We start from the raw sequence: 13013 nt of genomic DNA on the forward strand, positions 1-13013 counted from the left end.
GGGCACTGGTCACAGCACCAGCCTGACAGAGCTCAATGCTCTCGGGCACATGGAGTGACATGAAGGGATGGTGCAGGGCCAGGTGTTGGACTTGATGATCCTTATGAGTCCCTTCCAACCCAGCACATTCTGTGATTCTGTGGTACTGGGCAATGCACAGGGGAAATTTCACTCTAAATAGTCTGAACTTCAGGACTGAGCTCTCCAGTTCAAGAAGAGCTGTAAATGAAGAAAATTGTTATGAGATCAAGTGTAAACGAAGAAAGTTGTAATGAGGATCTTTGTAAAATGGAGAGCCTGTATCTAAGGACTGGCAAAAAAAGAAATAGATACAGGGATTTAACCTAGGACAGAGGAAAAGTTATGCAAGATAAAAAAATAATATTGTCCTGTAAGGGAAAAAAAAAAAAACAACTGGAGAAACTTAAACATGAACAAGATACTAGAAGATGGTTCCTCATTTTTACAATGGTGAGATCCTTTTAAAGCTAGAACAAGAGGAGCAAAAAGCTAAACTGCTTTTAGGATGAGATGTAAACATGTTCATGAAAACCATGATACCACATCATACCAGTGTAATCTGAACTGTCAGACTCAAGCTGCTCTTTTCAGTCCTGTGTTCACATGCACCTATACAGACCCAGGCACACATCCCTATCAAAAGCAATATATGAAGTGTAGTATCTGGTGGAATACCACATGCTGCACTTCAAAAACATATGGGATTTTTTGTTAGGCTTCAGGTTAATGAAAAAAAGTATTATTTTCTAAATTGTATGTCTCAGAACAACTCATTTCTATACTAATGACTCTTCTGACACAGCACAGTGCCACACAGGATCAATCCCCCTTTCAAAACTACTCACCTTCTCTTAAATGGACATGGTGCATAGACACCCTTGGCCAGAGAGCTTTGCACTCCCATGTCACACATCCCTAGCAGCAACTTGACATGTTCTTAAATCACCCTACTCCTTCTTTTTCAATGTTGATACCAGCAGCAATTGTACTTCTGATGCTTTATGAGATATTCCCTCCAGGTACTGGTTATTTCTGCAACTCTGTTATTCCAACACCAGCATTTTTCTGGGCAGTTTACTCTCATGCAGATGATAGCATCTTGTGGGATACTGTGCTGATGCAGATTTACTGCTTTATTTTTGAGACAGGGACTTTCAGAAACCCAACTATTTAGATTTCTAAATATCCTGCACTGGTTGCTGTTGCTGCTCAGTTAGAACACTACCATATACTGTGTTTTAGTAATTTGCTCAGGAATTAAGCAAAAAGGCAAATTCCATACCTGCTTTTCGGAAAACCTGACAGGTTTATAATTTCTCATCACATATCCTGAGCCTGTATCTCTTCAGCACAGTACAGAGACTTTGTAACTAAATAACAATTTTATAGCCAGCAAGAGGGATGGAAAATAGAGAAGCCAGAGAGCCGGTGATGCTCAAGCCTACTCTCAAGCTTGATTATCACTTTGTGGTGCAATGTGAAATACAGAAACAAAAAATTAGAAGTGTTTATTCAAGGTCTTAGGCCCAATGGAGAGCGGATTGTAACACACAAACCTGAGTTTTTTTCAATTTCAAACTGAGTTCCTATTAAGGGAGAAGTATCCTTAAGCACTTCCTTACTGAAATGCTACTCACAGCTCCCTATTCCTCATCCCTGTGCTGAAAGTGGAGAATTTGTTTTCTCAGTCTATATGCATTGCTCCCTTCTGCTTCCTAAGAAGATGCCTGAAAGTTTACCTGGCCCAGAAATGGCAAAGGACAAATTGAGCAACAATCATCAGCACTTATGTGATTTTATTTACTGGAGGAAATAATTCACCATAAATTATCTTGGAGGTGTGTTCAAACATTGACTTTCACAAATAAAACTGAAGAAAACCCTTGATGACTGACACACTTGCTTCTATTTAGTTACTCATTTGGGGTTTTTTCCCTAAGTAGTTCTGCTAAAGTTATTTTGTGAAACATTACTGCACAAAAATGGAAACATTCCTGCTGCCCACAGACATTAGCACTCTTCCCATTACCAGAAGTGTGTTACAATGAGCCTTACTGCCACTCAGGAATCCCTTCAATTGTACTATCAAAATTGCTCACTAAAGTTTCATCATGACTGAGCTGATTTACCAGCTTCCTGCTGCTATTCCACCCACACATTTCTGGATGTATGCTGCATTTTTTAATACTTTAATCTCTTGCACTCATTAACTGAGTCTACACTGAAAATAAATTAAAAAAAAAGAAAAAACACCAACAAATTAATGCCTCATACTCAAGAGAATAAAGAGATCCCATTTAGAGTAGGAAAAGTTTCTAAAGTTGGTGTCTCATGGCTAAGTCAAGACTAAAAGGGGATTTAAATATCTTTATTTTCACTTGTACTGCCCAAACATATTCAGCCAGTTCAGCCTGCAAACTGGTCAGTGTGAATCACTAGTGTGAGTATAACACATCTGAACACAGTGCAAAAGCTCACAATTGTGAAGGGACAATTACTGTATCAAGATGATTTATGAATTGCTAAGAATTGTTTTTAACACCATAAATACAAAGGGAAATACAACTTGTATAATACTGATATTTACTTTAGAAGTGTAATCAGGATGGAAATGAATCCAAACCTTGCACATTTCTCTGCTGCACTGGACTCTGTGTCATACACACAAAAAGTTCAAACTTATTTCCCATACATTGAATATTCCATGGCAGCTCCAATGCACTGTGCTCCTCTGGGACCTTCTGCTGTGAACCTGGGCCTTCTTTTGTCAGCAGCCCAGCAATGCACACAGAGAGAAACAACTCAAATTCAGACACAAGTTTTACAGAGCAGAAAACAGTTTAAGAAGAGAGGGGTGTGTTCAGACTTGATCCACAAGGAAAGCATATCCACAAATGTGTTTTTGAGAACACCTGGCTTCCACTAAGGGGGAGATAGTTTCCTCCCTTCTATGTGTGCAAATTCAAAAGTGGAGTTAGGTAATAATGGAGTTACTTCCACTTCAGTTTGTAACAGTTTTTGACAGTCTTTGAGAGCAGGAAGTGAAAAGAAGTGGAAAATTCATCCAGTAAGGTTTTATAATTCTCTTGGATCAGATTTAAAAAAAAATAATTCACAGTTTTAATTCTTCTTTTTAGAAGAAAAATATGACTTATCACATGTAGGTAACCAGTCTTTAAGTTAACAGTATTAAAAAAACCCCACCACAAACAGAAAGCATAGTTCACATCTAGTCCCCTGGTTATAAAGTATGCATGGCTGCAGGCAACTCTTGAAGCAAAGTTAGAGATAGGATCAAGGAGAAAGTGTAAGGAGACAAGCATCTAAACCACAGGTGTTTTCAGGCCATGTGCTGGTGTCCTTTCATTCTTTCCATGGTGAAACCATCTCAAACTCTTTTTCATTGCTTACGTGACATTGTTAGAGGAACCTGCAATGGCTGACAAATTTAAATGTCAGAGTTCTCTTTCAAACCTGAGATCTGCTTGGCAATGCTTTGGGAAGGCGATCACTGCCACAGACAAGGAGATTTATTCAAAACAAATGCAATCAATTAAATTCAAATGTTTGTCTTTACAGTAAGAAGGAAACCGAAGAAATCACATCTCACCATTTCTAACTCTGTCAATTACAGAGTTAAATACAACACATGAATTCTGTAACCTCTCAGTAAAATGACCAGGTATTTATAAAAAAAACCAACCCAACCATCAAATCAAGGGAAAAAAAACAGCCTAAAACATACATAAAACCCATAAACAAACTGAAAAGACAGTTAACACAGGGTTTCAAGCAGAGGAAGCATTTTTAAACTTTGTAAATATGGAAACATCAACAGTGCCCTTAGTTACATAGGTAATAGATTTATATATATAATCTAATCCAGATTTAATAATTAAAAAAATATATTTAAGTCTTCCTCTTAAAAGACAACATAGAAATTTGACTCAAGTCCAAGACCTGCCTACATAGGATGACTTTTCAGCTAAGTTCTCTATCACACACTTTTGGTCCATGGTCATTAACCAGCTCAAGGGATCCCACTGATTTTTTTGGGTAACACATCATTGTCCCTATGATATATGTCACCTTTGTTTCAAATACAGAGAAAAAAATTCTCACACACTGTCTACAGTGACAATGATAGAGATACATTCATCTTCTGTGCTTCTTGATAGAGCAAAGACTGCTGTTTTCCCTTAATCGATCTGCCTCAGCATTTTCAGGAAAGCACTTTAACAGTCATGTCAAGAATAGCTTTGGACACAGAAATATCTTGAACTCTTCATCTGGGTTAAGAGAACGTGTAACAGAAGCTTGCAGCCTGACTTACTTCAAAAACCCAGCAGGGTGGAAAGCGTGGCCTCATCTCCTCACCACCTGTGCCTGTGGGTAGTGGCTCATTCCAGAATGTCAGATTTCCCAAACCCAGAGCAGGGGTGAAGTGGAGCACAGCCCTCCCTGCGTGTCCAGCACAGGCAGCTGGGGCCCTCGAGCCCCTGTGACACAGCTGTGCTGCTGGGCCTCGGCTTGGCTGGGCAGAGCCAAAGGACAAGGATCAGACATGCAGCTTTCCTCAGATGAAGCCGCGTGCTGTAACACGAATGTGCCTCCTCCCAGGCAACTTCACAGTGACAGAAGGGGTCCTGAAAAGTTCCTCATGTGTTTGTTAGTTACTGAAAGAAAAGAATGCTGGCAGAGACATTTTTGCCTTCACAAGCATAGAAACAGTAAATTTTCAACCAGCCCATTTCATAGCACACTATCACAATCAGCCTCTTTTTCTTCACCACTGTATTTTATTTAAAATTACTTAGTTTTCAGAGCAACCAAACCAAATAACTCTCTCTTAGAAAGAAGTATGTTACAGCTAAGCAGATTTTCAAGCAGTTGACACTTACTGGCCATTTGCATATCCTGGAATTTATTTGTATCCCATCTCTAAAGAAGGTTTTACTTGAAAGGCAGTTCAAAAGATTTGGCCACAAGAAATCAATGGCAGTCAAGAACAGAATAAATCTAAAGAGCCCTTGCTCTACCAATTAAAAATATGAAGTTTAGACATAAAAATACAAAATTTGGAATGTTGCACTGTCACAGCTCTTTCCTAAATTTAACACTTATGATTCTGGAAAAGAATTTTCACAAAATAAAAAGTAACACTGAGGCTTTAAGATGGCTCAGATTATCTGAGAACAGTAGGAAACTACAAACTTTTAAAAAATCCCAAAGGACTTAATCTAAAAGCACCACTGCCAGAAATGTGGCATTTGGAAAAACAATGGTTCAGTGCAAATACTTATAAGAAATGGAAAGATAAACACTCCAACCAACAGACAGTACTGTCTTGTTAGTGTCTGCTTCTGTTACCAGCTGCACTAAAAAGGAACCTTCTCATTTTATATTATGTTTCTCTTTAAATGTATTCTCACAAAACAAAAATTTTGGACAAAAACAGAACTAAAAGCCTGCTGATATTGCTAGTTTTTGAGAAAAGCAAAACACCTAATGACTGACTGATCAACTAAACCTGTATCACAAAATCAAAGCAGATAAATAATGTGTACCTTTTTATTTCTACACATGGGATTTCAGACCACTTTTCTCATGTTATCCAAATGGGAAGTTCTCCTACTGTACACATTATATAAAGTGAGAGAGGCAAGTGACTTCCCTGCCTAAAAGAAGCTGCTTTTCATGGACACGGCAAGCCAGTTCACAGCCACTTCCACACAAACACAGCCATAGGTGAACACAGTAGTTTGAATTCAACTCCACTGAGCAGCTTACATGTAAACAGAACCTTCTGAATCAAAACTAGCTTTAAAACAAACTCCAAAAACTCAAACAAAAAAACCCAGAATACATGGTTTCATGTCATGCCCAAAGCTCTATCTTTGATAGATTCATTTTGATGCATAAAGAAAAAAGTGGAAAAGCTGGAATGTGGTAAATGCAGAATTCTCCATGTCTGATTTCTAGTGCCAAGAATTCATTACAGCCTGAAATCCTCATGAGTAACGGTAAATGGCAGTTGGAGAAATATTAAAGTTCCTTTAATATTTCACTACACTGCTGTTTGGAAGGTATACGTGTTGAAATGGTGTCCCAGAACTACGTGTATGTTAACTTCATATAAAAACTCACCACATTTACAACCATATTTCAATTTAATTATTGTACACAGGTTAACAAAAACACTGGGTTTAACAAAAACAATATTCAGAATGGTACAACACGTGTTCATCTTCTCCAGGAAATAATATTACAAGTGATCATCTTAGGACAATTTAGCCACGCTAGCAACAGGAGTTCTGTTAAAACGCAACTGTGGTCTACTAAGCCACTTATTTTAGCACTACAGAGTATTTGAAGTTAAGAGTCCTACGGCCAAGGCTTAAAAATCATTTAAGATTCAAACCTCAAAATGTCTTACAGTCAAAATGACAGTATTCTTAAAAAAACCACAACAAAATAACCCCAAAACAATTAATTAAAAGGCTTCTGTATTTAGTTTTATCCTCTTCATGGCATTCTCTATTCATACAGTTGCTTGTATCATTGGTAATAGGGTCTGTATCTGGCTTGATCAGGGTGATGTGGTCCAGGAAGGGGGGCCTGAGCAGGAGGCCCTTGCATCCTGGGAGGTGGAGGCGGCCCCCTTGGAGCTGGCCATATCCCTGGACTCATTCCCCCAGGCTGTGTGAAAGGGGGACTAAGAGTTCCTTGATCTTCACTGAACTGTGGCAAAGAGTTGGGGTTATAGTGGTGGGGAGGGGGAGCATTGACATTTACAGGTGGGCCTCCGTGCTGCGGGGGGGGAGGTCCCGGAGGAGGATGGTTCATGTAGGGCGGCATCTGGGCAATGATGTGTCCGGGCGGCGGCGTGATGGGCGGCGGGGCAGAGGTCATGGGGGGCGGCGGCGCCTGGCTGTACACCATGTGGGGCGTGCCTGCCGCCTGCGGAGGGTGCTGCAGCGGGTGGCTGATGGGCGGCGGCGGCGGCGGGGGCGGCGCATAGTGCTGCTGGGGAGGCATGATGTGATGAGGGTGCGACACCACCGGCTGACCCTGGTACTCGGGATGATGGTGAGCAGGTGCGGGCGCCGGCGGGGGCGGCTCTCGAGCGCCCGAGTTGGAGTCATCCTGGATGGGGACAGTGATTAGGTTGCTGTGTTTCCTCGTGGAGATGCGGAAGGTGTCCTGACTGACGGGGCGGGGGGGCGGCGGGGCCATGGACATCTCTGCGGGAGGAGCACGGATGTCCTCGTGGGGCTGGTTGTAGTGCTCGTGTGGCACGTGCTGCAGAGGAGGAGGAGGTGGCATCATGATGTGCTGCTTGGGCGGAATGTGGCTCATGTGGTGCTTCTCGGGGGGCATCATGAAACGCTCGGGAATCTCGGCCGGCGGCGGGGCGATAGGAGGGTGTACGGGTTCGATGGGGGGACGAGTAACAGGCTTGCCAGCTCTCATGTGACGGTGGTTGATGTGAGCTTGTAAGTCCCTCTGTGACAGGTAAGTTCTCTTGCATCCTTGAACAATGCTGCACATGAAGAGAGACCCTCGGACACACTGCTCGATTCGCTGCACAGGTTCGTTACAGCTAAATTAAAAGAGAATATTGATTTATTGTCATCACATGCATTCTCCCTTGTTAACATAATTAGCCAAATTAGAACTGACAATTTTGCCCCACTGCAGCAATGAAAGAAACTTTTCAATGATTTTGAAGTTTACCTAGTTTATAAATATCGAAATGTAACTATGAAAGAACATAAAAATGTCATGAGGTAGAATTTTTAAATAGCATCTCTCAAACAAATTCTTCTGTGCATTAAAACATAACACAAGTCATTTTCACTAAGTAAATCAAACTGCCATTAATTCCTTTTTAAATTACAGCAGTAACAGGTTACCTACCCAAAACCAACAAAGTAAACACTGATCTCTTACAATCCCAAAATATGGAATAGAAACAAGAAAGTTCAGAGCACACTACTGCCTCTGCTAAATGTACATAAAAAAGAGTCATGTTATAGAGTACCTGAAATAAGATATTTAAGTTACTTTCTTACATTTCCTTTAATAACAGATCTTGAGATAACTTACCCTGGACACATCTTGTCTCCCTTTTTCTCGTGTAGTATAGCACAGTCATAGCAGAAAACATGCTTGCAAGGTATCTAGAAATAAAACATTTCTCTTAAGACATCATGTATAAGTGTCTATGTCATTCTGCAGACTACAGTTCCTCCCTCCAGTACACAGCTTATAATAAAATAACTAAGTTACCTATGAGGTGAACAAACATAGCAGTGGTTAACACTTTACAGCATCTTTGCACAGAAACCTTCTAGAACAGTTTATGCTGAGTTTGGGGTTTTTTGGAGTAGTGTTGTTTGGGGTAAAGTGTAAAAAGTGTAAAAAACATTGGCAGAAGTTTGAGTCTTGCACTATTACCAACACTGAACTTTCACAGAAGCTGCATATGCAATCTGATTACACTTGTCTTGCTGGCAAGGAAGGAAAGTTTTAAAAGCATTAACTGCCATTAAGTCAGATGCTGAAGCCTGTTACATCACACTTATAAATCTAAATTAATCTCAGGTATTTTTAAGGGTACATAAAAAAGTGAACAGTGTTTTCTAACTTCACTGCAAGTCTTCAACTGAGATAAAAAGCTTATTTTCAAACCTAAGTGGTGTAAGGTCAAAACCCCAGAAACTGAAGGTTTTTTCCTTTGTCATGGTGTTCTGTTTTTTGTTTAACATTTTCAGGCTTACTTTATTGAATCAGGGGGTAAAGCAAAATCAGTCAGACAGATGGAACAAAAACACCTGAGCAGTGAAGGCTTCCAGCTCCATCCTGGTACTATTCTGCTGTTTATTCAGATGCCTGTTGAAATCAGTGATCTCTAGAAGCCTCATACAGACACAGTAAAACCTCATTTTACCCAAAGGGAAACCATGGCTGCATCTTCCACTGGAAATTTCACTCACCATGCGTCCATACATTTTGATGGGCAATCCACACTTATCACAGAAATGGACTGGTGTATCATCCTTCTCGCCCAGCAAGTTTATCTGGTAGGACAGAGAAAGGGGTGAGAAAACAAACCCTAACATCACTAAAGCGTCTCATTTCAATTATCATCAACAGACCCATTATTTCTGAATTAGTTGAAAAGGAAGCAAGAACGCCACAAATAGGAGAAAGCAGAGGATGTAATTTTAGGCAGAACAAAAATAACTGAAAAACTTTTAATTAACAAAGTATCTACCAGGACTATCTACAACTTGGTATGAAACACAGGCAAGATTCATGACTTTACCTTATAATCCCAAAAAATGGGTCCAGGAAATCTCCTTTGATTGCCAAACATTTCGCCTCCTTTACATTCGTATCGCTCCTCCTTGTTATAATCAAATTCTTCTGTGGAAAGGAGAAAGAGAAGAAAGACACGAGCCAACCACAACACTTTCGTAACTGACACCAGCTGCTATTAAGAGCATGGGTCATTTTTACTGAATTCATCAAAAATGCCACAGCACTTCCAATCTGCTGAGCCCATTCTACAGAAAGGCAGAACCAAAGTAATTAGACAGCCTTTTTTGGAAATGGGCACTACTGAAGCCCTACAGTGCAGCAGTACTTGCAGATTTGAAACTTGCTTTGTGTTTGGACAGAACCCTGGACTTTTCAGTCTCTAAGTCTCAAACAATGCTGTGGAATAATACACTTCCCTACTATAAGGAATTTACATGAATTTACCTTCATCACCAGCTTGTGTCTTCGCAGGCATCCTGTTCATATTCCTTGGAGTTCGAGGTGCAGGTTTGGTTTTATTGGTCTGTTTTGAAATAAGCTTTATAGGGATTCTTCTACGGACATCAAGACCACCCAATGATCCTGAACTATTTGTTCCTTGCAAATCATTGTCTGTGAAAGAAAAATTTTGAAAGTATAGATTTTTTAAATTTATCTAGTAGTCTCTAAAGAGGCTAAATATTAACAGAAATGTCTTAAGAAATATTATTTTTAAAGCTTGCTTAAGATTCCTACAACATACCAAAATTTAATCACTACAAATAGGTATCTTCACAGACAATTTATTCCAGAAATCATGACAAAAAACTGTTTTGTGACCAGCAACAAATTTAGGAAATCTAGTTTAAAAATAAAGCTATTAAAATAACCTAGCCAGTCACACATTTTTCCACAACAGAAACATTAACCTTATAGCTTTTCTCACAGTGTGAAGAGCACTGGAGAGTCAATTCTTTGTACAACCTTGATTACACAGAATTTCTTATGTGAAAAGATAATTTTTACAATTTATGTATATTATTTATTAAAGTAGGAAGGAAACTAGTTCGTATATTAACTCAACATCTTGATATATCACTTGGAAAAAAAGTAGCACAAAAATACTGGTACTTAGGAATATGTCATTGTATCTTTCCTAAACTGAAAATTACTGTTCCCAGCTATATACAAAATTCTCCTTAACCAGATTTACATCTAAGTACCAGGGCAAACAAAGCAAGAAACAGCCTGACATATGCATCAGCAGGTACAGGCTCCAAGAGATAACATAGACCAGGTAATGCAACAAGGAACACCAATGAGGAGACATAACTCCCTCAACCTCCAGCAAGTGTATCTGAAACCACCCCACAGCACCTCATTCATACAAAAATGAAGTTACATCCTTCACAGATCTTCCCAGCTCACTGGGATTTTAACTGAAAATGCCACAGGTGTTTCAAAGCAGGGCATGCTCAGTCTGGAAGGGGTGAGCCCCGAGCAGTTCCAGCCCCGCAGTTCCACAGCCCTGGAATGACTGCAGAGGCCCCAAAGGACTGCAGTGCAGGACACTGAAATTAGGGTTCATTAGTGTAATTCTGCACAATGCCTCACCAACTGCTGCCTCTCAAAGCCTGTAACCACCACACACAATGCAACAAGTAGAAGGAAAACCAAGAAAAAACGGGAGAGCCCTCAGTTTTTCAGCAGCTGCCAGCAAAGCTAGGAAATGTGTCAGCTGCAAAGTGGGACTGCGCCCTGACAGTCCTGTACCTCCAAATCATCAAAAGCCCTCAGTTTCCGCAGACAGATCAAACTCCTCTTAGAACTATGGTTGACAGTTTCATTCTAAAAGGCAATATACAAAAAGGCAAAACCAATAAAACTGGTTTTCACTTCTGGTCATTTGTAATTTCTTTCAGCTGTCCAGAACCTGCAAACACTCAACTGTGTCATCAGGCTTCCCCAGGGAGTGCTTGACCAAGGCATCAGAGGTAAAGCAACTTCTTTTCCACATGTTGGGAAATTCTGTTTTCTACCAGAATACACAAAACCACAGCACCATAAACCACAAACAGTCTCTGCAGCAACTCAGTCCATCTGCAAATAGGGATAACTAAAAAGAATTTTAAAAATCAAAAACCTAATTAGTTAATCCACTGAACTGCCAAATAGGTTCTGTCACTTCTCCTCCTTATATCCTTTCAAGACAGGAATATTTACATGAGTTAGCTGTAATTAACCCAAACTAGGAAGTTTATTAGTGACTCATGCTTCATGGAAGGATAATAAATTCCAGTCAGCAGGAGCATAATTTGTGGGATTATGTCCAGAAAAAACTACGACAAACATACCAAACTTGTTGAGACTACCTAAAGAAGTTCTAATTAGAGGTGATGCAACCTACTGAAATGTCACCTTCATCAACTTAAGTTTTATTTTTGCATTTCCAGCTTTATTAAAATTCACAAATACAGCCCAAATACTTTACACAGATAGAGTCATAACGCAATCTTTTGTAAGGGAAAGGAAAAAAACCTCCAAAACGACCCTAGCACAAAGCCCACGTCCATTCATTTATTCACTGCACTACGCCAGAGCATGAACTAGCAAAGAATCCCAGCTACGCCAGCGCGCTCGCCGGCAAACGACACTCAAACCACGCAACCGAATTTAAGCACACGAGGAAGTTTCCTCTCGGGCCCCAAACAAACACGGAATCAGGAAACACATTATGGGCACCGATGCCGGGAAACGCCGCGGGCAAACGAGCGTCTCTGCCCCACCTCCGGCACGTCACGGCTGCATCCGGTGCTGCGGGCCCGGCACCCGGCCCGGCCGCGCCACCAGCGCCCGCCGCTCCGCCCGGGACGGGACGGGCCGGGCCGGGCCGCCGGCAGCGGCCCCTCAGTCCGGCTGAGCGCCCTCGGGGCGGGGGCAGCGCCGGGCGCCGTCGGGCCAAGGTGGCACCGGGGCCGCCGCGCCTGCCCGGGCAGGGAGCAGGCCCCGCGGCGCGCCCGAGCCCCGCCGGCGCTCCCGGGGGCCGGGCCGGGCCCTCCGCCGCCGCCCCTGCGCCGCCCCGCGCCCGCCGGCCCCGCTTGGCCGCTCCCCGCCCGGCGGCGGGCGCGGGCCCGGCGGGCCGGGCTCGGACGGGCCCCCGGCCTCCCCCTGCTCACCATTGTGGTCCATGATGCGGCGCGGGGCGCTGTGGGAGCGGAAGGGCGCGGCCGGAAGCGGCGGCGGCGCGGGCGGGGCGCGGGCGGCGGGGCCGCGCTGGCCGAGCCCCGGCAGAGCGCTCCGGGCCGGGCCGGGTGCGGCCGAGAGGGAACGCGGCAGCCCCGCGGTGCGGAGCCGCGGCTCGTGGGACTGCGAGGCGGCCCCCTGGGTTTGGGGGAAGGATGGAGTGAGAACATGAGCGGGTCTCTCCGTTCGGGAGCCGCGGAGGCCCCGGCCGGCCCCCTGTGCGGTGCGGGCCTCAGACACTCGGAAGGTGTGAGCGGCATCGCGCTCTCGGCTGCTGCTGGTCAGCCTCAAGTTGTGGCATGGAAATGGCAGATTGCTGACACCCTGTACAAGTGACGGAACAGTGAATCTCCAGAAGCTTCACACCTATAGAGTTCACTAGCTCAGGAGAGGACTTAAATGTTAAATTTAGCATTTTGTAATTCCCGTGTAATTCAGTGCGA

The 13013-nt window shown here is 42.7% G+C and overlaps 1 protein-coding gene across 3 annotated transcripts; it reads right to left on the reverse strand.

Annotated features, from left to right (window-relative positions):
* Nucleotides 1-6172: 6172 nt before the first annotated feature.
* Nucleotides 6173-12535, reverse strand: CBLL1 (Cbl proto-oncogene like 1). 3 transcript variants are annotated; one of them, XM_066550806.1, is made up of 6 exons: nucleotides 12504-12535; nucleotides 9793-9960; nucleotides 9353-9450; nucleotides 9021-9104; nucleotides 8131-8204; nucleotides 6173-7624 (listed from the first exon to the last, which is right to left on the reverse strand). In XM_066550806.1, the coding sequence occupies exons 1-6, from the start codon at nucleotides 12514-12516 to the stop codon at nucleotides 6580-6582; spliced, it is 1482 nt and encodes a 493-aa protein (XP_066406903.1). In that variant the 5' UTR covers nucleotides 12517-12535; the 3' UTR covers nucleotides 6173-6579. The 3 variants fall into 3 exon arrangements, with proteins under 3 accessions (XP_066406903.1, XP_066406902.1, XP_066406904.1); XM_066550805.1 differs by having other exon boundaries at nucleotides 9353-9453; XM_066550807.1 differs by lacking the exon at nucleotides 12504-12535 and adding an exon at nucleotides 12114-12210 and having other exon boundaries at nucleotides 9353-9453.
* Nucleotides 12536-13013: the final 478 nt, after the last annotated feature.

This window comes from Molothrus aeneus, chromosome 5, assembly GCF_037042795.1.
Source record: "Molothrus aeneus isolate 106 chromosome 5, BPBGC_Maene_1.0, whole genome shotgun sequence".
NCBI lineage: Eukaryota > Metazoa > Chordata > Aves > Passeriformes > Icteridae > Molothrus > Molothrus aeneus.